General features: G+C 46.7%; 1 protein-coding gene across 4 annotated transcripts in view; it reads left to right on the top strand.

Moving 5' to 3' along the window:
* SYMPK (symplekin) overlaps positions 1-23086 on the top strand; it is a 767776-nt gene that overhangs the window by 310464 nt on the left and 434226 nt on the right. For all 4 annotated transcript variants that reach the window (XM_030217309.1, XM_030217308.1, XM_030217307.1 and 1 more), the window contains exon 12: positions 10788-10992. In XM_030217309.1, coding sequence (XP_030073169.1) covers positions 10788-10992 — 205 coding nt within the window. The remainder of the gene's footprint in view (positions 1-10787; positions 10993-23086) is intronic.

Raw genomic sequence — 23086 nt, 5'->3', positions numbered from 1 at the left:
AGCAAGGTACGGCTTCCAGAACTGAACACAATACTCCAGGTGGGGCCTCACCAGCGACTTATACAGGGGCATCAACACCTCTTTTCTTTTGCTGGTCACACCTCTCTCTATACAGCATAGCAACCTTCTGGCTACGGCCACCGCCTTGTCACACTGTTTCGTCACCTTCAGATCATCAGATACTATCACCCCAAGATCCCTCTCCCCGTCTGTAACTATCAGCCTAACACATACTTCTCCCGTGGATTTCTACTCCCTAAGTGCATCACTTTGCATTTCTTCGCATTGAATTTTAATTGCCAAACCTTAGACCATTCTTCTAGTTTCCGCAGATCCTTTTTCATGTTTTCCACTCCCTCCCCGGTGTCCACTCTGTTACAGATCTTAGTATCGTCCGCAAAAAGGCAAACTTTACCTTCTAACCTTTCGGCAATGTCACTCACAAATATATTGAACAGAATTGGTCCTAGCACCGATCCCTGAGGCACTCCACTACTCACCTTTCCCTCCTCCGAGCGAATTCCATTTACCACCACCCTCTGGTTTCTGTCCGTCAACCAGTTCCTAATCCAGTTCACCACTTCAGGTCCAATCTTCAGCCTGTCCAGTTTATTCAAGAGCCTCCTGTGGGGAACTGTGTCAAAAGCTTTGCTGAAATCTAAGTAGATTACGTCCATAGCACGTCCTTGATTCAATTCTCCAGTCACTCAGTCAAAGAATTCAATGAGATTCGTTTGATACGATTCCCTTGGGTAAAACCATGTTGTTTTGGATCTTGCAACTTATTGGCTTCCAGGAAATTCACTATCCTGTCCTTTAGCATCGCTTCCTATTACTTTTCCAGTAACCAAAGTGAGGCTTACCGCCTGTAGTTTCCAGCTTCTTCCCTATCACCACTTTTGTGAAGAGGGACCACCTCCGCCGTTCTCCAATCGCACGGAACCTCTCCCGTCTCCAACGATTTATTAAACAAATCTTTAAGAGGACCAGCCAGAACCTCTCTGAGCTTCCTCAATATCCTGGGGTGGATCCCGTCCGGTCCCATGGCTTTGTCTACCATTAGGTTTCCTAGTTGTTCATACACACTCTCTTCTGTGAATGGTGTTAAATCCACTCCACTCTCACATGTACTTTTGTCAGTCCATCTCGGTCCTTCTCCAGGATTTTCTTCTGAGAAAACAGAACAAAAGTTTCTATTTAGCAAATTTGCCTTTTCTTCATCATTTTCTACATAGCGGTTCGCAGCATCTTTTAGTCTCACAATTCCCTTTTTAGTCATTTTCCTTGCATTTTTGTTACCCCCCCCCCCTTACCTTTCTAGCCATTTGTTCTTCCGCATGCGCTTTCGCCAGACATATCTGTCTCTTGTCTTCCTTCAGTTTCATCCGGTATTCCTCTCCATGTTCCTCTTTTTGAGTTTTTCTGTATTTCTGGAACGCCAACTCTTTAGCCTTTATTTTCTCAGCCACTTGCTTGGAGAACCTTATCAGTTTCCTTTTTCTCTTGCTTTTATTTACTCTCCTTACATAGAGGTTTGTGGCCCTATTTATAGTTTCTTTCAGCCTGGACCACTGCCCTTCCACTTCTCGTACGTCCTCCCAGCCCATCAACTCCTTCCTCAGGTATTCCCCCATTTTACTAAAGTCAGCACGCTTGAAATCCAGGACTTTCAGTTTTGAATGGCCACCCTCCTCTTCAGCCGTCATATCAAACCAAACCGTTTGGTCACTGCTGCCCAGGTGGGCACCCACTCGGACATTTGATACAATATCCCCATTTGTGAGTACCAGATCTAGCGTCGCTCGCTCCCTTGTGGGTTCCGTCACCATTTGTCTGAGGAAAGCACTTTGAAAAGCATCTACGATCTCTCTACTTCTTTCTGATTCCGCAGATGGAACCTTCCAATCTACATCCAGCAGATTGAAATCTCCCAACAACAGCACCTCTCTTTTCTTCCCCAACCTTTGAATATCAGCGATCAGATCTTTATCTAGTTCCTCCAATTGTGTCGGGGGTCTGTAGACAACACCCACGTGGACAGAGGTTCTATCCTCTCTTTTTAAGGTGATCCATATCGCTCCATGGTGCGACCGCACCTCGAATATTGTGTTCAATTCTGGTCGCCGCATCTCAACAAAGATATAATGGAATTAGAAAAGGTGCAGAGAAGGGCAACGAAAATGATAAAGAGGATCGGACGACTTCCCTATGAGGAAAGACTAAAGCGGCTAGGGCTCTTCAGCTTGGAGAAAAGGCGGCTGAGGGGAGATATGATAGAGGTCTATAAAATAATGAGTGGAGTTGAACGGGTAGATGTGAAGTGTCTGTTTACACTTTCCAAAAATACTAGGACTAAGGGGGCATGGGATGAAGCTACAATGTATTAAATTTAAAACGAATCAGAGAAAATCTTTCTTCACTCAACGTGTAGTTAAACTCTGGAATTCGTTGCCAGAGTATGTGGTAAAGGCGGTTAGCTTAGCGGAGTTTTAAAAAGGTTTGGATGGCTTCCTAAAGGAAAAGTCCATAGACCGTTATTAAATGGACTTGGGGAAAATCCACTATTTCTGGAGTAAGCAGTATAAAATGTTTTGTACTTTTTTGGGATCTTGCCAGGTATTTGTGACCTGGCTTGGTCACTGTTGGAAACAGGATGCTGGGCTTGATGGACCTTTGGTCTTTCCCAGTATGGCAATACTTACGTTCAGTGCGGTTTACATTCTAGGTGAGACAAAAGCAAATAGTGTTAGTGTGAGGTATGAGAAACATTAGAGACCATTGATGTAATGCATGAGACTAAAAACATTAAGGAAAGGATAATGGATGATACTAGGAGGTAGAAGTACATAGAGGAGACCTACAGGGATGTTGTAGAGAAGTCCCACCTCCAGTCAGGTAGCCCCTGTGCTACCTTGGAGGAGGGAGGTCTCCTAGAAGGAGAGCATCACCCTGGTGAAGTAGGAAGTACTCCTGTAGCCAGGACCTGCCCACCAGGGGATGTACTATCCTTTCGCACCGAGGATATATCTCCAAATATTGTCCGGGAGGGAAAGGTTAGGACAGCTGTTGTACTTGGTGATTCGATCATTAGGCATATAGATAGCTGGGTGGCTGGTGGACGTGAGGATCGCCTGGTGACTTGCCTGCCTGGTGCGAAGGTGGCGGACCTCACGCGTCACCTAGATAGGATTTTATATAGTGCTGGGGAGGAGACGGCTGTCTTGGTACATGTGGGTACTAATGACATAGGAAAATGTGGGAGAGAGGTTCTGGAAGCAAAATTTAGGCTCTTAGGTAGAAAGCTGAAATCCAGATCCTCCAGGGTAGCATTTTCTGAAATGCTACCTGTGCCACGCGCAGGGCCCAAGAGACAGGCAGTGCTCCAGAGTCTCAATGCGTGGATGAGACGATGGTGCAGGGAGGAGGGCTTTAGATTTGTTAGGAACTGGGCAACATTCTGGGGAAGGGGGAGCCTATTCCGAAAGGATGGGCTCCATCTTAACCAGAGTGGGACCAGGCTGCTGGCATCGGCGTTTAAGAAGGAGATAGAGCAGCTTTTAAACTAGAAATGGGGGGAAGGCCGACAGTCGCTCAAAAGAGCATGGTTCGGGATAAGGTATCTTTCAAAGATATCACCATAACAGGGAAGATAGAGTATCCTGATAGTGAGGTTGCAAAAGAGATTGTAGTAGATCGGGTATCCTTAAATAACAATAAAAATCAGACAAAAGATTGCCAATTAATACTGTCAAGTACTAAGCATGATGTACTTAGGAACAACAAACATAGTTTGAAATGTCTATATGCGAATGCCAGGAGCCTAAGAAATAAGATGGGGGAGTTAGAATATATTGCACTAAATGAAAAATTAGATATAATAGGTATCTCTGAGACCTGGTGGAAGGAGGATAACCAGTGGGACACTGTCATACCGGGGTACAAATTATATCGTAGTGATAGGGTGAATCGGATTGGTGGAGGGGTAGCATTGTATATTAACGAGAGCCTTGAATCAAATAGATTGAAAATTCTGCAGGAAACAAAACACTCCTTGGAATCACTGTGGATTGAAATTCCATGTGCAAAGGGGAAAAGGATAGTGATAGGAGTGTACTACCGTCCGCCTGGCCAGGACGAACAGACGGATGCGGAAATGTTAAAGGAAATCAGGGACGCAAACAAACTGGGCAACACAATAATAATGGGTGATTTCAATTACCCCAAAATTGACTGGGTTAATGTAACATCTGTACACGCAAGGGACATAAGATTTCTTGATGAAATCAAGGACAGCTTCATGGAACAGCTAGTTCAGGAGCCGACAAGAGAAGGAAAAATACTAGACTTAGTCCTTAGTGGTGCTCATGATCTAGTGCAGGGGGTAACGGTACGAGGGCCGCTTGATAACAGTGATCATAATATGATCGGTTTTGATATTGGCATTGAAGGAAGTGAAACTAGGAAATCAAGTACGCTAGCGTTTAACTATAGAAAAGGTGATTACGACAAAATGAGAAAAATGGTGAAAAAAAGACTGAAAGGAGCAGCTCGCAGAGTAAAAAACTTGCGTCAGGCGTGGATGCTGTTTAAAAACACCATCCTGGAGGTTCAGGACAAATATATTCCACGTATTAGAAAAAAGGGAAAAAAGACTAAACGTCAGCTGGCGTGGCTAAACAGTAAGATAAAGGAAGTCATTAGAGCCAAAAAACAATCCTTCAGAAAGTGGAGAAGAGAACCAACTGAAAGTAACAGGATAGATCATAAGGAATGCCAAGCCAAATGCAAAGCGGAGATAAGGAGGGCAAAAAAGGACTTTGAGAAGAAATTAGCGTTGGAAGCAAAATACATAGTAAAAATTTTTTTAGATACATTAAAAGCAGGAAACCGGCCAAAGAGTCGGTTGGGCCGCTGGACGAAAATGGTGTTAAAGGGGCGATCAGGGAGGACAAAGCCGTAGCGGAGAAATTAAATGAATTCTTTGCTTCGGTCTTCACCGAGGAGGATTTGGGGGGGACACCGGTGCCGGAAAGAATATTTGAAGCGGGGGAGTCGGAGAAACTAAACGAATTCTCTGTAACCTTGGAGGATGTAATGGGTCAGTTCAGCAAGCTGAAGAGTAGTAAATCACCGGGACCTGATGGTATTCATCCCAGAGTATTAATAGAACTAAAAAATGAACTTGCGGAGCTACTGTTAGAAATATGCAATCTGTCCCTAAAATCGAGTGTAGTACCGGAAGACTGGAGGGTAGCCAATGTTACTCCGATTTTTAAGAAGGGTTCCAGAGGAGATCCGGGAAATTATAGACCGGTGAGTCTGACGTCGGTGCCGGGCAAGATGGTGGAGGCTATTATTAAGAATAAAATTGCAGAGCATATACAAAAACATGGACTGATGAGACAAAGTCAGCACGGATTTAGTGAAGGGAAGTCTTGCCTCACCAATCTAATGCATTTTTTTGAGGGGGTAAGCAAACATGTGGACAATGGGGAGCCGGTTGATATTGTATATCTGGATTTTCAGAAGGCGTTTGACAAAGTGCCGCACGAAAGACTCCTGAAGAAATTGCAGAGTCATGGAATCGGAGGTAGGGTATTATTATGGATTAAGAACTGGTTGAAAGATAGGAAGCAGAGAGTAGGATTGCGTGGCCAGTATTCTCAGTGGAGGAGGGTAGTTAGTGGGGTCCCGCAGGGGTCTGTGCTGGGTCCGTTGCTTTTTAATGTATTTATAAATGACCTAGAGATGGGAATAACTAGTGAGGTAATTAAATTCACCGATGACACAAAATTATTCAGGGTCGTCAAGTCGCAGGAGGAATGTGAACGATTACAGGAGGACCTTGCGAGACTGGGAGATTGGGCGTGCAAGTGGCAGATGAAGTTCAATGTTGACAAGTGCAAAGTGATGCATGTGGGTAAGAGGAACCCGAATTATAGCTACGTCTTGCAAGGTTCCGCGTTAGGAGTTACGGATCAAGAAAGGGATCTGGGTGTCGTCGTCGATGATACGCTGAAACCTTCTGCTCAGTGTGCTGCTGCGGCTAGGAAAGCGAATAGAATGTTGGGTGTTATTAGGAAGGGTATGGAGTCCAGGTGTGCGGATGTTATAATGCCGTTGTATCGCTCCATGGTGCGACCGCACCTGGAGTATTGTGTTCAGTACTGGTCTCCGTATCTCAAAAAAGATATAGTAGAATTGGAAAAGGTACAGCGAAGGGCGACGAAAATGATAGTGGGGATGGGACGACTTTCCTATGAAGAGAGGCTGAGAAGGCTAGGGCTTTTTAGCTTGGAGAAGAGACGGCTGAGGGGAGATATGATAGAAGTGTATAAAATAATGAGTGGAATGGATCGGGTGGATGTGAAGCGACTGTTCACGCTATCCAAAAATACTAGGACTAGAGGGCATGAGTTGAAGCTACAGTGTGGTAAATTTAAAACGAATCGGAGAAAATTTTTCTTCACCCAACGTGTAATTAGACTCTGGAATTCGTTGCCGGAGAACGTGGTACGGGTGGTTAGCTTGACGGAGTTTAAAAAGGGGTTAGATAGATTCCTAAAGGACAAGTCCATAGACCGCTATTAAATGGACTTGGAAAAATTCCGCATTTTTAGGTATAACTTGTCTGGAATGTTTTTACGTTTGGGGAGCGTGCCAGGTGCCCTTGACCTGGATTGGCCACTGTCGGTGACAGGATGCTGGGCTAGATGGACCTTTGGTCTTTCCCAGTATGGCACTACTTATGTACTTATGTACTTATTGTTATGAAGCAGTCTTTGGGAAGAGAGAGGTTTTTGTCCAAAGAGTTCCACTTTTGACTTGTCTGTCCATAGAACATTATTTCAAAAGGCTTACAAATCATCCACGTGTGTTTTTGTAAATGTGAGACGAGCACTGTTGTTACTCTTGAATAGCAGAAGTTTCTGCCTTGTCACTCTCCCATGAATCCTGTTTTTGCCCAGTCTCTCTTATTGTGGATTCATGAGCACAGATGTTAGTTGATGCTAGAGAGATCTGCCGTTCGTTTGATGTTCTAGGACAGTGATGGGCAACCTTTTGAGCTTGGTGTGTCAAAATTCGCCAAAAAACCGAGCATAACTCTGGTGGTGTGTCACTTCGAGAAAAAAAACCATAATTTCGCGATATTTATAGTTTAAATAACAAAAATGTATAATTGTAATATATAACTTTATTTAATAAACCAAAAACTAATTATTTAACTTACCTGCTTAGTGACTTCTTTGTTCATCTGTCAGTCGGTTTCTTTTGTTGGTCTTGATATTATTTAACTTGTGTGGGGTGCCGTGAACTAAGATAAGTGAGGGGGAGGGGGAATTCTTTAACTAATCTGCCTATTAGTGACTTTTTTGTTGCTGAATTTCATTGGCTAAATCTTCAATTGAAGGTTGGTATTTTGTACACTTCAAGCCCAAGCAAGCGCTACTAACTTCATCTGTCAATCTGTTTCTTTTGTTGGTTTTGATATTATTTAACGCTGAGAATAAGGTTTCACAAAAGTACGTAGAGGGAAAAATTGTGAGTAAAGCCATTGCTATATTTTTCAGAGTGCTAAAAGTGTCTGGTAATCGGTTCCAAGCACTCCAAATTTCCTGTTTGTAGTGGCACTCCTCTTGATTCTCCAAGCGGCACCTTTCCAGATTCTCAAGCTTTGACCTCAAGTCGACAAACACCTGAGCCCAGATGCTGTCTTGAAATTCTACAAGTTGCATCTCCAAATCATCAATTTGCATCCATTGGAAACCATTTAATTCCAAACTACTGTAGACTACTACATCAGGATACTTAAATTATTTTCATGGTCTGTTCTAGGCTTCTAAATTGATTAAATCTATCACTGAACTGGTCAAGTAACGAGTCTAAAACATGCTGGTACTTTATATGCAAGGGTTCCATTTCATTTTGTATAGCTGCACTGGCCTTCTCAAAATACTTTGTTACTCGAGGAAAATACTTATAAAGTTTCTACATCTCGCTTGAAAATTTTAAGTTTACTTTCAAAAGCTTTTATGTATCCAAACATAACGTCAATACTTTTGCCAAAACCTTGTAACTTTAAGTTCAGTTCATTAATATGAACAGAGAGATCTGTAAAAAACATCAGGGTGTTGACCCACTTATCATTGAGCTGAGGAAAGTTTCCCAGATCCTTATCCTCAAGAAATACCTTAATTTCTTCAAAGCACTCCACAAAGCGCTCAAGAACTTTGCCTTGGCTCAGCCATCTTACATTTACTTATGTCTCTCTTTGATGTTGTACGTTTGTGTTCAGTCTCATTATTCAGTCTTTTATGATATTTCTACTGAGTGGTAACTCAGATATTCTCTTAATAATTGCATCTTTATTCTGCATATCGTGAAACAGAACTGGTGCACATCTTAGGAGAGTTTAATAAATTCTTCCTCACTGAGTGCTTTTCCATGCTGAGCTATGGAGTGAGCAATGCTCAAACTTGCAGATGTTAAATTTGTAGAACCTTTTACAAATTTAAGGATGGAATTAGATTGGCTCTTATAAAAGTGTAGCTGCCTGGAAATGTATTCCTTCCTTTCATCCTCACTTTTTTTCAAGAGCTGGGAATGATTAGTTTCAAAATGTCTGTTTATATTCCACGTTCTGCTTACTACCGTTTCAGTACATAGAACGCAAAATGATCTGCCATTTTTTCTATAATGCCATACATCTTGGTCCATGTCTCTTGAAAGGGTCGGCTACTGCTACTACCACTTCCTTTACTTAACCTTGTTTTTTTATTTTTTGGGTTCTCTATCAGGGGGGCAGTGACAGAAGATAGAATTATAGATAGCCTGTTAGCCCTGCAGGCAATTAGGGGTTAACTAGCCTAACTGACCACCTTATGTAAATTAAGATGGCTGCCGCTATTTCTAATGGCGGGAAACGGCACCCATAGCACATGCCCTCGCCTCTCCCAGCCTCCCCCTCACCTATCTCAGTAATGATGGTCAATTAGAAATCCACGACACCCCAGAACAGTAGATTGGATGATGGTTGCTGTGGTTATGTGGTTGCTGGTAATGGCGATCACAGGGCCCCCAGAGATGCGTCCCCCATGGCATTCCGCTGCTCTCTGCTCCGCCGGCCGGAAGTGAGGTCAAAGATCCCCTAACGGCCGTGCAGGAGCCGGGGCAGAGGGAGCAGCAGGGAGGGAACAAGCGGAGGACTCGGAGGGAGCCAATAGGAGCGCACACGGCACCCCCCCCCCCCCCCAGCGGGTAAACATGCACCGGGGGGGGGGGGGGGGGGAGGTTGCACTGCACCTGGGGGGGGGGGCGCATCGGCGATCCGCCCCGGGTGTCAGCAAGGAACGCCGCTGCTTCTCTGTATGCGGCCACATGCGGCCGCGTATCACCGAAAATGGCTACGCGTGTCAGTACTGACATGCGTGTCATAGGTTCGCCATCAGGGTTCTAGGATGTTTTGTGACTTTCCAGATGTGATGTTGCTGCACCTTTGGAGTAATTTTGCCACTGTTCCAAGTCTTCTCCATTTTGAGATAATGGCTCTCACTGTGGTTTGGTGGAGTGCCAGAGCTTTAGAAATGGCTTTGTAACCCTTTCCAGGCTGATATTTCAACAACTTTTTTTCATCTCATCTGGAGTTTTCTTTGATCATGGCATAGTGTTCTTATAGAAACCTTTGTGATGACTACTTGGTTTAGATTCAACAGTCAAACCTGTCAGTATTCATTCAACTGACTATAATTTTTAATTATATTTGGTCAATTGGTTCATTAATTAAGGGGTGATATGGACGTTGGATAATTGTGTTTCTTAAATAAATGAAGTAATTTCAAAACTGTTATGTATTTACTTAGATTCCTTTTGTCTAATCTGATTTTTTGTTTAAAAATCAGAAACTATTTAGTTTGATAGGGGAATCAGGAGTGGAGAAATACCTTTTCACCTCACTAAGTACTGGGGTGAATTGCTTAAGTTTGTCATAGAGAACTGTGGCTGCTGATCGCCATCTGTTACTGTCTATTGGATAGATACAGTGGATCAATAGAGTTCCATTGGTTTGCACGATCTAACCTGACCCAGGAAGATGTAACTTAATTCTGCCAAGATCTCATCCTATCATATAGTCTACCTGTGGTCTTGGAAGAGGAAAGGTGTCTGGGACTTGGTTGGCTGCTGTCAGAGGGGGTCATATTGCAGAGATACATGAGGTAGGTGGAAAAATGTTTGGAAGCAGAGACAAGAAAGTAGGGAGAGTGTGTGCTTAGAAGTGAAGAGGGAGTTAAAGAGGGTAGATTGGAAACAAAAAAGTAAAACTATATGGAAGAACCCATCCTCTGAAAATAAAACTAAAATAACAATAAGAGACTGAAAAGCAAATTGGCCAAAGTAAGGGTAAAAAAAAATTCCCTGGTTTCTTTAAAAATATTTTTTTATACGGTCTGTGCCCTGAAGAACACAGGTACAAATCAAAGTAGGGTATACACAAAAATTAGCACATATGAGTTATCTTGTTGGGCAGACTGGATGGACCGTGCAGGTCTTTTTCTGCCGTCATCTACTATGTTATGTTACTATCTTGTTGGGCAGACTGGATGGAGCGTGCAGGTCTTTTTCTGCCGTCATCCACTATATTACTATATGTATGTTTCTTTAAAAATATTTTTTTTTACTTTTAAGTTCTCTAAACAATTTTCCACCCTTGCATTATATTTCTTGAGTCCCCTGAGAGGTGGATGGCCGGCCCTTTGACCTATGCCCTTAAGTCTAAAATTTCTTTTCAGGAGTGGAACAAATGAAGCAACAAAAGGTGGAATTCAAAGAAGAGAAGATCTCCAAACCTGAGAACTTGTTGATAAAACGCCGCATGTCTTCACTATCCCAAGGTCAGGCTATTTCTGTGGTGGGATCAGGTGTGACAGTAAATTTGCAGGAAGAGATACAAGCCAAGCGTCGGCCAGAGCCCATCATACCAGCAGCACCTATGAGGTAAGGATGGCCTTGGATGCCTGCAGCTTGCAGGCACTGCAAGGAATGGTACAGGAGCTTGGATTCTGTAGATGTTCATTTCTTCTGCAGTTTTAACCTCTCTCTATAGGGACTGATGCAGTACTGGCTTTAGAGAGCTTACAGCTCCTGCACAGCAGGAAGAACTGTAGGGAATGGTGCAGGGTTGCAGGTTGGTAGCTCATAGTGAAGTGACTGATTTTGAAGATAGAGAAAATGTTTGCCTTATGATGGCATCATACATTAGTAGCCACTGACTCCATCCACTTTATATTATTTTGAATTTGTGGTCTGCAGAATTGTATAGAGACAAGGGAGTAGCGTGATCAACAGGACGCTTCCAAACAGTGGTGTACCAAGGGGGGGGGGGGGCGGTCCGCCCCGGGTGCACGCCGCTGGGGGGGGCCGCGGCGCGCGCCTGTGGGCTCCGACTTCGCTCGTTCGCTGCAGCACCCTCTGCCCTGGAACAGGTTACTTCCTGTTCCGAGGCAGAGGGAGCTGCAGAGAACGAGTGAAGTTCGCGAAGTCGGAGCCCACAGGCGTGCGCCATGGCACCCCCCCCCCCCAGCTGCGTGCACCCGGGGGGGGGGGGGGGGGCGCATCGGCGATCCGCCCCGGCTGCCATCCACGCTAGGAACGCCACTGCTTCCAAATAAAGCCAAGAAGACAAGAGATGAAAAAATAATTCTTTAATAAGACTCAACACGGCACAGTGTTTCGGCAAACAATGCCTGCCTCTGGAGTCTATAAGTTAAAACAGGCTGAAACATAGTGCCATGTCGAGTCTTATTAAAGCATTATTTTTTTCATCTCTCGTTCCAAGTCATCTACAATTACAGCATTATTTTTTCACCTCTCGTTCCGAGTCTTATCTACAATTAAAGCATTATTTTTTCATCTCTCGTCTCCTTGGCTTTATTTGGAAGCGTCCTGTTGATCACTCTACTCCCTTGTCTCTTCAGAATTGTTTATCATAATGCAAATGAGGTCTGACCAGAGTCTTATACAGAGGTACTGTCACCTGATGTTTTCCAGCTGGCTGTTGTTTTATGTACCCAAGCATCCTTCTGGTTTTTCCTGAAACCTTTTTTTTAATGTTTGTTACATTTGATATTACCACCATTTCTAGACAGGGTACAATGTGGTTTACACAGCCTAAACGTAAAAACAGGAAAGGAACACCAAAGTAAGATAGAAAAGAGCCATGTGAACAAAGAAGCAGTCATCCACTCAATTACAGAAACTACCTGCCAAGCTTACATGTCCACCCCCCTTTTGGGATCCTTGGGGAGTGGGGGAGGGAGGCCAAAAGCCAAGGAAAAAATATGCATAGATTTGAACCAGGAGAAAGTTCAGATCTCAAAGGAGGGGAAAGATCATTCCAGAGTTCTGGTGTAATGAACAAAAAGGCGGCGCATCTTGTGGTCTCGTAGTGGGTCTGTTTAGGAGAGGGAAGAACTAATTTATGGGAATCAAGAGCGAAGGGACCATGTTGGTGTTAAGGGATTACTAAAGACGCTAAATAAGGAGGAGGAACAGGAGTGGAGTATTCTGTGAGTAAGGCACAGAATTTTAAACCAAACACGAAACTTGATCAGAAGCCATGTAATCTGAACAGCATGGGAGAAGCAGGATCGGCTTTGTGTGCCTTGCAGAGAAAATGAGCGGCAGCATTTTGGAGTGTCTGAAGCCTCTGAATCTGTTATGCAGGTAGCCCAGAATACAGAATAAGTGGGAAATAGCAAAAGCGTGAATCGGTGTTTGAAACAGCGGAAAACTCATGAAGACGAAGGGAAAAGAAAGGCACTGGAGAACAAGAGATACTTGACCATCAAAGAGAGTATGGCTTTGAGAATAAGATAACGAAATGCATCCACTGTAGGGAAGGGGAATTGAGCGAAACAAGGACCAGAGATGGTTTGGTGAATGGGCCAGAGGTCCAGCACGTGACCATTTAGTGGTCTCAGTACAATGGGATGATCTGAAGCCAGTTTGATGGGGGTGAAGTACAGAGAGTTGATCAAGCACTAGTCTTAACCCGAATCAATACTGCAATGGCATATATACAGGGTGCAGAGACCTACTTCTCAAGAAGCTACAAACTGCCCAAAACACAGCGGCTAGACTAATCTTCGGTGCATCAAAGTTTAGAAGTTCCAGACCACTTCGTGAGAATTTACACTGGCTTCCTGTACAGGAGCGCATAACTTTTAAAATTTGCACCCTAGTCCATAAGATCCTCTACGGAGCAGCTCCAGCATATATGGATGCCCTTGTCAACTTGCCACCAAGGAATTCAAATTAGATCTTCTCCTCATACTTAAACCTCCATTACCCTGCGTGTTATGGACTCAGTATAAAACCACATACGCTTCCACCTTTTCCTATATTGGCACTCATTTGTGGAATACATTGCCTAAATCTGTAAAAAAAAAAAAAAAAAAGGTTCAAAGATCATCTGACTTTCAGGAAGTCCTCTCAAGACTTACTTATTTGGGCAAGCTTACCCTAAAGATCCTGTCCTGCCTCTGTGATTCCTGGACTCCAACTCATATAAGATCTTTGTAGACTTAACTACTTTCTCTTAACCCTGAACCTTCCGCCACCTGTATCACTTTCAATTATTGTACTTTCCTGTTTGTTAACTAAATGTTGTAAGCCACATTGAGCCTGCCGGCGGTGGGAATTGTGGGTATAAATGATATAAATAAATAAATACGAACAGACAGCTGGTCAAAGACTATATGCTTAAGAAAGCAGAGGTTAGTTAGAAACAGGACAGAAGTTTTCCAGACAGGTGGAATCCAGAGAGGTATAACAACAGTCCTTTTCCAAGATTGGAGGACTAAACCTAAAGAGGGACTCCAAGAGACCAGCTGGAGAACCAGTGGTTCCAGCCCATGTCTAGGGAGCTTGAGCCAACTAGAGGGAAGAGGATCAAGAAGTGGTGAGTTGCATTGCTGACAAAAGCCGAGTCAGAAAGGGAAGTGAAAAAGAATCCCAAATAGCTGAGGGAACAGAACCTAAAGCATACTGGAAATTGGTGGGTGAGTTAGAGGGAGAAGAGGGGAGAAATTTCTGGAGGAGGGCAACCTTTGAAGAAAAGTACACTGCCAAGGCATCGGCCACTGGAAGAACTGCCATATTATCTCACAGGGGACAGGAGGACAAGTGAGAAACCACCTGAAAGAGCCTACGGGTTGGACAATTAGAGTGGGGATAAAATGGGTAAAATATGAATTCATTGCTTCCTTAAGCTTAGCATTGTAAAACTTACCAAATGGAACAATTGAGTGAGTTGTGGAGTGGTCCTTAGGCCATTTAGACAAATTAAGATCAAGTACAATCACTCTCATGGTTTTTTCTCTTGCATGGAAATACATTGCTCCCTATTACTGTACAGCTTCCTTGTGTTTTTGCAGCTCAAATGTATGGCCCTTTATTTTTTTTTTAGCATTAAATCTTAACTGCCAAACTTTAGATCATTTCTCAAGTTTTCCTAGATCCTTTTTTATATTTCTGCAGTAACTACTCTCTTGCAGATTTTGGTATCATCCATATAAAGGCAAATCTTAACTGATAGCCTTTCCTTAATGTCACCTAAAATATTGAAAAGAACCGGACCAAGGACCAATGCTTTTTGTTCACCACTGATAATGCCCCTTTCCATGTTATCCTTTCCCATTATTCCAGAACTTATGGGATAGTTATGTCCATCAACCAGGAGGTGAAGTTAGAGAACACTAAAGTGAGCTGTAACATATAAGCCCAGTAAGGCACCACAGCCCTTCAGTATTTTCTGTCTCCAGCAGATGGATGGACCCAGCTCCAGTCTGGGGCTCTGGAATAGGCCGCTTCTGGTCAGCTGGCTCCCAGTTGAGTGAGCAGGGCATTTGACTACTTGGGGCTCATCTCTGGAGTTGTGGAACTCTTCAGTTCAGAGGACCACGCCCCCCCCTTCTTTCTCCCCCCTCCTTTTTTTTCTGCATTGACTGGATCAACAACCTTATTACAGTTACTTAAAAAAAATGTTTGGTCAATAGACTGAGTGCTTGGGGCTGCATTAAAAAACACAATGAGAGAAACAAGGTGGATAGCGCTGAGTCTGGGAGGACTTTGCTTCCTTTGTTGTTTCTGTGGTGAGGTGAGCGTTGTGAGTGGTGGCAGCAGGGGTAAATCTGTCTTCTTTTCTCTGCCATAACAGCCGGTGGAGGGGGACTGTGAGCAGGGGGCATGATATAGTGCAGCATGTTGGCTCCTGTGAAGTTGGGCAAAAAGTGTTCTCGCAGTGGCCCGGGAGAGTCCTGTGACAAGCTCAGGGACAGTGAGGGAGTGTCGCAGGATTCCTTACTGCCACTGGTGTTACTGTGATAGTCACTCTGCAGGCTGCTGCCAACGTCTCCTCTCAGCTGAACGCAAGAATGGTGACCATTTGGAAGCTATGAGGGGGACAGTGCAGGGAGTGCTGCAGTGGTTCCCACCTATGTGGACGCTTCCATTACTCCATCTCCAGGGCAGTCAGGGCTTTCTGGGGGATTCAGGGGCTATGTTCTCCTCTGAATTCGTATTGTTATTGCATCAAACCTATCTGCTCAGGCAGGATCAGGGGGATCCATCTCAACCCCCTTGTGTCTGTATGCCCTCTGCTCCTCTGGCTCCAAAAAGGTCCCATTTGGATGTCCAGGATTGGCCTGAGGAGGATTCTTGCCATTCATCTGTTTCTGATGTGGCCTTGTTGGTTTCGGGGGGGGGGGGGGGGGCTTCTCTGTGGGAGCCCCTGAAAGGGGGGGAAATGCGCCCTGAACAGCGTGATGACTCAGCTCAGCAGTCTCATTTTAGAAGTATTAGCGGTGTTCGCTATTGAGGACCCTTCTTCGGGAGGGCAGGAGTCTTCTATTATTATGAAGGGTATTAGGGGCCCTTCTGAAGCTTTTCCAATACACCCCAATATACAGGATTTAAACTCAGTGAAATGGATGGCTCCAGATATGATGGGAAGGGTGATGACCTATTTGTATCCCTTAGTGCGTGAGGTGAAGGAAAAGCTCCAGTTCCTAGAATGGATGCTCTAGTCACAGGTATTGCCTTGAAGGATCTGTAGGACAGGAAGATCAAGCATGCTCTCAAATAGGACTTTCAGGTGGCTTTGTTGGTCCTACAGACATTAATTTGCAGCTCTTTTATAGCATAAGCATGCCTGAAATGGCATCAGCAGTCCCTGGCACAAGAGGGCCAGCAGTCAACCTAGATGGAGGCGGGGTTGGCATATCTGGTGGATGCTATTTATGACTTGCTCCATACCTTCACACTGGGTGGTGGTTAGATGCCTGTGTGCTGCAACTTAACTGAGTGATTGCAGCACACAGGCATCTGTGGCTACAGAATTGGGCAGCGGATGTGACCTCCAAGACTTACCTTGGCAAGCTTCCCTTTAGGGGCAAATGGCTTTTTGGCAAGGACTTGAGTAACCTGGTTAAGGAACTGAGTGAGACAGAGCCACAATGTCTACTTGAGGACAGGCCATGAGTTTCTGTCAGCAGGCTTCTCCTGTTCCAGATTTCGGGAGAGTAGGCGCTACAGGCCTGTTTGTCAGCAGTTCAGTCAGAGAGCACACTTTTAAAGCAAGAAGCCTTTCTTTCATGCTAATAAGAAGCCAGCTTCCCAGGCCTCTTTCTTACTTACTTATTTATTTATTTATTTATTGATTGATTGATTGCATTTGTATCCCACATTTTCCCACCTATTTGCAGGCTCAATGTGGCTTACAGAGTTTTGTTATGACATAGTAGCTCACAATGAGGTGAGGCTGATCCATACCTCTCCCTTTGCTGTAGGGGGATGGGGGGACGCTTCCAGGCATTTGTAGAGGAGTGGGCCTTGAGCCCACAGACCAATGGGTCTTGGAGGTTCTCAGAGATGGCTACAAGCTCAAGTTCTCTTGGATGGTAACATGTCTCTTCCTATGCTCTCACTGTTGGAAGGGGACCAAAGAATCAGCGGTTTGGGCAACCATAGAGTCTCTGCTCGCCCTGGATACAATTGTTCTGGTCCCTTGTGAAGAGAGGAGTCAGGTAAGATACTTGATAAATTTTATTGTTCCATCTGGTGTTGGACCTTAAGGGCCTCAATCGTTGCCTGAGGGTCTTGCATGTTCACATGGAGAACTTGCACTCGATAATTGTGTTTGTTCATCTAGGCAAATTCCTCATAACTCTGGACCTGAAGAAGGCCTGTTTTTATATCCCCATGTGGCTGCCTCTGCAATTTCTGCAGTTTGCAATTCTGGGCTGTCAACACCGATGCCGTCGAGGTCGACGTCGAGGGGCCGGCGCAAGTTCCGAAAAGACGGTCCCGAAGAACTTGCCTCGCCACCTGTGTCCGCTTCCGTAAGCCGAGACACAAGGTGCACGTCTTGGTATTATGATCCGGCCCGAGGCACTGGAGACACCAAGCGTGGGTATCGGTCTGCGAGATCTGCCAGCCGCACCGACCACACTTCTTGAATTCACTCGGGACCTTCGAGGACATCGAAGGAAAAATCGCGTCGGCGAAGTGAAAGTCATCGATGGTGGTGGTGAAAAGCACGCCCGTAAAAGAAACGACCGCGCGGCCACAAGGCCGCAACGAAGCGCCCTCGTGACTAAAAACGACGAGGGGACTCTCTTTTTTTTTTTTTAACACAATGAAAAAGAAAAGAAATACGCGAACGCGTACGAAGTGAGAAAAAGCTTGCGGCTAGGCCGCGATCCGGTTTCCAGGGCTGAGCGCACGGGCGGGAAGAGGAGCCGTGCATGCACGGTGGGCATGCCCTGCGTGCGGGACCGCCCGCGAAGTTTTGTTCCGGTTGGTGGGGGCTGCCGTGGACGTGAACCCAGTCGTGAGAACAAGCAGCCTGCTTGTCCTCGGAGAACTACTTCCCAGAAACGCCAAAAGAATATCCCGCAAATTTCTCAATTTGAACTTCCCCAGCTGTAAAGGACTAAAATACAAGCTGATGCATGCCACTACCTTCTCCTACACGAGCACGCAAATATGGAATGCTCTACCCACAGACCTGAAATCAATTACATAGTAACATAGTAGATGACGGCAGAAAAAGACCTGCACGGTCCATCCAGTCTGCCCAACAAGATAGTAACAACGTAGTAGATTGTCGAAACAAATAACTTTCGCAAATCTCTGAAGACACACTTCTTCAACAAGGCCTACAACGAGAACCAACAGCTTCACTAATTCACTTTCCCAACCCGACCAGTTATGAAAATCCACTTCTACTATCACCCGCCCAATCACTTCCTCTTTCTTCCCTACTTAATCTCTACACACTACTAACTGTATCTGATATTCTGGAATGACAATGTCATAACAAAACTATGTAAGCCACATTGAGCCTGCAAATGGGTGGAATAATGTGGGATACAAATGCAATAAATAATAATAATAGCAACACACCTGCTTCCAAGAATCGAAGAAAGGGGTCTTGAAGTGCAGAAAGGCGGCATACTGAGGCAATAGACACCAAAGAAAGAAATGTCTTCAAAGTCAGGTCTCTGACAGAGGTCTTCTTAAGAGGCTCAAATGGCACCACCTGTAGAACCTAAGAACTAGGATGAGATTTCAAGACTGAAGGGAGGCCACAGATGGCACATCCCTTTCAAAAATCTGACATTATCCAGGTGCATCATCAGGGAAGTATTCTGTAATTGGCCTACGAAACATGCTAGAGCCACCACCTGAACCTTCAACGACCCCAGTGCCAAGCCCTTCTTCAAGCCTGACTGAAGAAAGGCTAAGATGTTAGCCAGCAAGGAAAAGAAAGGCAAAATTGCTATCTCCAAGCACAAACTCTTAAAAGTTCTCCACACCCTCAAATATGCTGTTGAAGTAGAGTGCTTTTGAGCTCTTAAGAGTAGCAATTACAGAATCTGCATATATCTTGCACCTCAACCGTGCCCTTTCAATGGCCAAGCCGAAAGACCAATGCATGACGGGATCTTCCATTAGCACCGGGCCTTGCCTTAGCAGTCCTAGCACCTGCAGGAGCCAAACTGGATGCCCATCCAGGAGATCTGCGTATCATGGCCTCTTGGTCAGTCTGGAGCCACCAAAATGACTTGGCCGAGATGTGGCACAACTCCTTTGATCGCCTGGCCCACCATAGGCCACAGAGGGAAGACAAGAGCAAGCTGTCATTTGGCTTGGAACTGAAAATAACGGCCCAGAATTGCAAACTGCAGAAATTGCAGAGGCAGCCACATGGGGATATAAAAACAGGCCTTCTTCAGGTCCAGATTTATGAGGAATTTGCCTAGATGAACAAACACAATTATCGAGTGCAAGTTCTCCATGTGAACATGCAAGACCCTCAGGCAACGATTGAGGCCCTTAAGGTCCAACATGAAATCGGCACCGACGATGTCACCGACCCCAGGAGCACAGGTACCGTTGGCCCGCCGGCCTGCCGGCGACGGCAGGGGTGAGCGGCCGTGCGGGCAATCGGCCCCGGCCACTCCCTCTACCCAGGGCCATCGGGACCGAACCCTGTCAGACCTGATTCCTCGAGGCCGGGGGGTTCTACCTCCTCTTCGTCTCTACCGCCAAACGCCGATGACGGGCACCAAAAGAAAACCAAGAAGCGCCGTCATCGGTCGCCAACGGCGCATGGGGCTGCCAGCTCCGGCACCTCGAGGGATGACTCGACGCCGAGGAAGCGGCAGTGCCGAGAGGAGCGTTCCCCCTCGGTTGAAGAGGTGTTGCTGTGTCAGTCCGTGGGTGCTTCGGTACCTTCTCCTGGACCCGAGCAACTTCCGGCACCAACACCTACACCGGCCCCCCTGCCTTTTTCGACAGCGGGCCTTGACGAGTGCCTCCAAGCCATCCTTCCGGGGATTCTGGAAGGGCTGATGCGCCAGGCTCTGCCGGCACCAAGATGCTCGAGGTCCTCGACTATCCATCACCACCTAGAGAGTCTTCCACGGTGCCGTTGCACAATGTCCTCAAAGAGACACTGCTTCGGAACTGGCTGAAGCCAATATCTAACCCCACCATCCCCAAGAAAGCGGAGTCCCAATACAGGATCCACTCTGACCCAGAGTTGATGCGGCCTCAATTGCCTCATGACTCGGCGGTCGTGGACTCTGCTCTCATTAGGGCACGGAGTTCGAGGGATACCGCCTCGGCGCCCCCTGGGCGGGAGTCTCGCACTCTGGACTCGTTTGGGAGGAAGGCCTACCAATCTTCCATGCTCGTGACCCGCATCCAATCATACCAGCTCTATATGAGCATTCATATGCGGAACAATGTGAGGCAACTGGCGGACCTGATCGACAAGCTCCCTCTGGAGCAGTCCAGGCCTTTTCAGGAGGTGGTCAGGCAGCTGAAGGCGTGCAGAAAGTTCCTGTCCAGGGGTATGTATGACACCTGTGATGTGGCATCCCGAGCTGCGGCCCAAGGTATAGTGATGCGCAGACTCTCCTGGCTGCGTGCCTCTGACCTGGACAACCGCACCCAGCAGCGACTGGCGGATGTCCCTTGCCGGGGGGATAACATTTTCGGCGAGAAGGTCGAGCAGTTGATGGACCAACTACACCAGCGGGAAACCGCTCTCGACAAGCTCTCCCACCGGGCGCCTTCAGCATCCACCTCTGCAGGTGGACGTTTTTCCCAGGCCAGGCAAGCTGCGCCCTACGCCTACAACAAGTGTAGGTACACCCAGCCAGCCCGAAGGCCTCCTCAGGCACAGGGACATTCCCAGCGCGCTCGTTCCCGTCAACAGCGTGCGCCTAAGCAGCCCCCTGTGCCTCCACAGCAAAAGCCGGGGACGGGTTTTTGACTGGATCTATGGAAACATAGCCGCCATCAAAGTGTCCGTGCCGGACGGCCTGCCGTTCAGAGGGAGGTTGAAAGTTTTTCACCAAAGGTGGCCTCTGATAACCTCCGACCAGTGGGTTCTCCAAATAGTGCGGTGCGGGTACACCCTGAATTTCGCCTCCACTCCACCAAATTGCCCACTGGGAGCCCAATCCTTCAGCTCCCATCACAGGCAGGTACTTGCAGAGGAACTCTCCGCCCTTCTCAGCGCCAATGCGGTCGAGCCCGTGCCACCCGGGCTGGAAGGGCAGGGATTCTATTCCAGGTACTTCCTTGTGGAAAAGAAAACAGGGGGGATGCGCCCCATCCTAGATCTGAGAGGCCTGAACAAATACCTGGTCAAAGAGAAGTTCAGGATGCTTTCTTTGGGCACCCTTCTACCAATGATTCAGAAAGACGATTGGTTATGTTCCCTGGATTTAAAGGACGCTTACACTCTCACATCCCGATACTGCCAGCTCACAGACAGTATCTCCGATTCCGTCTGGGGACACGGCACTTTCAGTATTGTGTGCTGCCCTTTGGGCTCGCCTCTGCACCACAGGTGTTCACGAAGTGTCTCGTGGTGGTTGCTGGGAGTGCATGTGTTCCCATATCTCGACGATTGGCTGGTCAAGAGCACCTCAGAGGCAGGAGCTCTTCGGTCCATGCAGTGCACTATCCACCTTCTGGAGCTGATGGGGTTTGTGATAAATTACCCGAAGTCCCATCTCCAGCCAGTCCAATCTCTGGAATTCATAGGAGCGCTGCTGAATTCTCAGGCGGCTCAGGCCTTTCTTCCCAAAGCAAGGGCGCAGAACCTTCTATCCCTTGCCTCTCAGACCAGAGCGTCTCAGCAGGTCACAGCTTGGCAGATGTTGAGACTCCTGGGTCATATGGCCTCCACGGTTCATGTGACTCCCATGGCTCGCCTTCACATGAGACCTGCTCAATGGACCCTAGCTTCCCAGTGGTGTCAAGCTGCCAGGAATCTAGAAGATGTCATCCGTCTGTCTCTCAGTTGCCACAATTCGCTGCACTGGTGGACCATTCGGACCAATTTGACCCTGGGACGTGCATTCCAAATTCCGCAGCCCACGAAAGTGCTGACGATGGATGCATCTCGCCTGGGGTGGGGAGCTCATGTCGATGGACTCCACACCCAAGGTCTGTGGTCCCTCCAGGAACAAGATCTTCAGATCAACCTCCTGGAGCTCCGAGCGGTCTGAAACGCGCTGAAGGCCTTCAGAGATCGGCTGTCCTACCAAATCATCCAAATTCGGACAGACAACCAGGTTGCAATGTATTACATCAACAAGCAGGGGGGCACCGGATCCCGCCCCCTGTGTCAGGAAGCCGTCGGGATGTGGCGTTAGGCTTGCCAGTTCGGCATGCTTCTCCAAGCCACATACCTGGCAGGCGTAAACAACAGTCTGGCCGACAGACTGAGCAGAGTCATGCAACCGCACGAGTGGTCGCTCCATTCCAGAGTGGTACGCAAGATTTTCCGAGAATGGGGCACTCCCGCGGTGGACCTTTTCGCCTCTCAGACCAACCACAAGCTGCCTCTGTTCTGTTCCAGACTACAGGCACACGGCAGACTGGCGTCGGATGCTTTTCTCCTCCTTTGGGGGACCGGCCTCCTGTATGCTTATTCTCCCATACCTTTGGTGGGGAAGACCTTACTGAAGCTCAAGCAAGACCACGGCACCATGATTCTGATAGCGCCTTTTTGGCCCCGTCAAATCTGGTTCCCTCTACTTCTGGAGTTGTCCTCCGAAGAACCGTGGAGATTGGAGTGTTTTCCGACTCTCATTTCGCAGAACGACGGAGCGCTTCTGCACCCCAACCTTCAGTCTCTGGCTCTCACGGCCTGGATGTTGAGGGCGTAGACTTTGCTTCGTTGGGTCTGTCTGAGGGTGTCTCCTGCGTCTTGCTTGCCTCTAGGAAGGATTCCACTAAAAAGAGTTACTTTTTTAAGTGGAGGAGGTTTGGTGTGAGTGCAAGGCCCTAGAACCTCGCTCTTGTCCTGCACAGAACCTGCTTGAATACCTTCTGCACTTATCAGAGTCTCGCCTCAAGACCAACTCAGTAAGGAATCACCTTAGTGCGATTAGTGCTTACCATCATCGTGTAGAGGGTAAAGCCATCTCTGGAGAGCCTTTAGTCGTTCGATTCATCAGAGGCTTGCTTTTGTCAAGGCCCCCTGTCAAGCCTCCTGCAGTGT

The sequence above is a fragment of the Microcaecilia unicolor genome, chromosome 11 (genome assembly GCF_901765095.1).
Source record: "Microcaecilia unicolor chromosome 11, aMicUni1.1, whole genome shotgun sequence".
In the NCBI taxonomy this organism is placed as follows: domain Eukaryota; kingdom Metazoa; phylum Chordata; class Amphibia; order Gymnophiona; family Siphonopidae; genus Microcaecilia; species Microcaecilia unicolor.
Note: the sequence above shows the minus strand (reverse complement) of the source record. Positions and strands in the feature narration are given on the sequence as shown.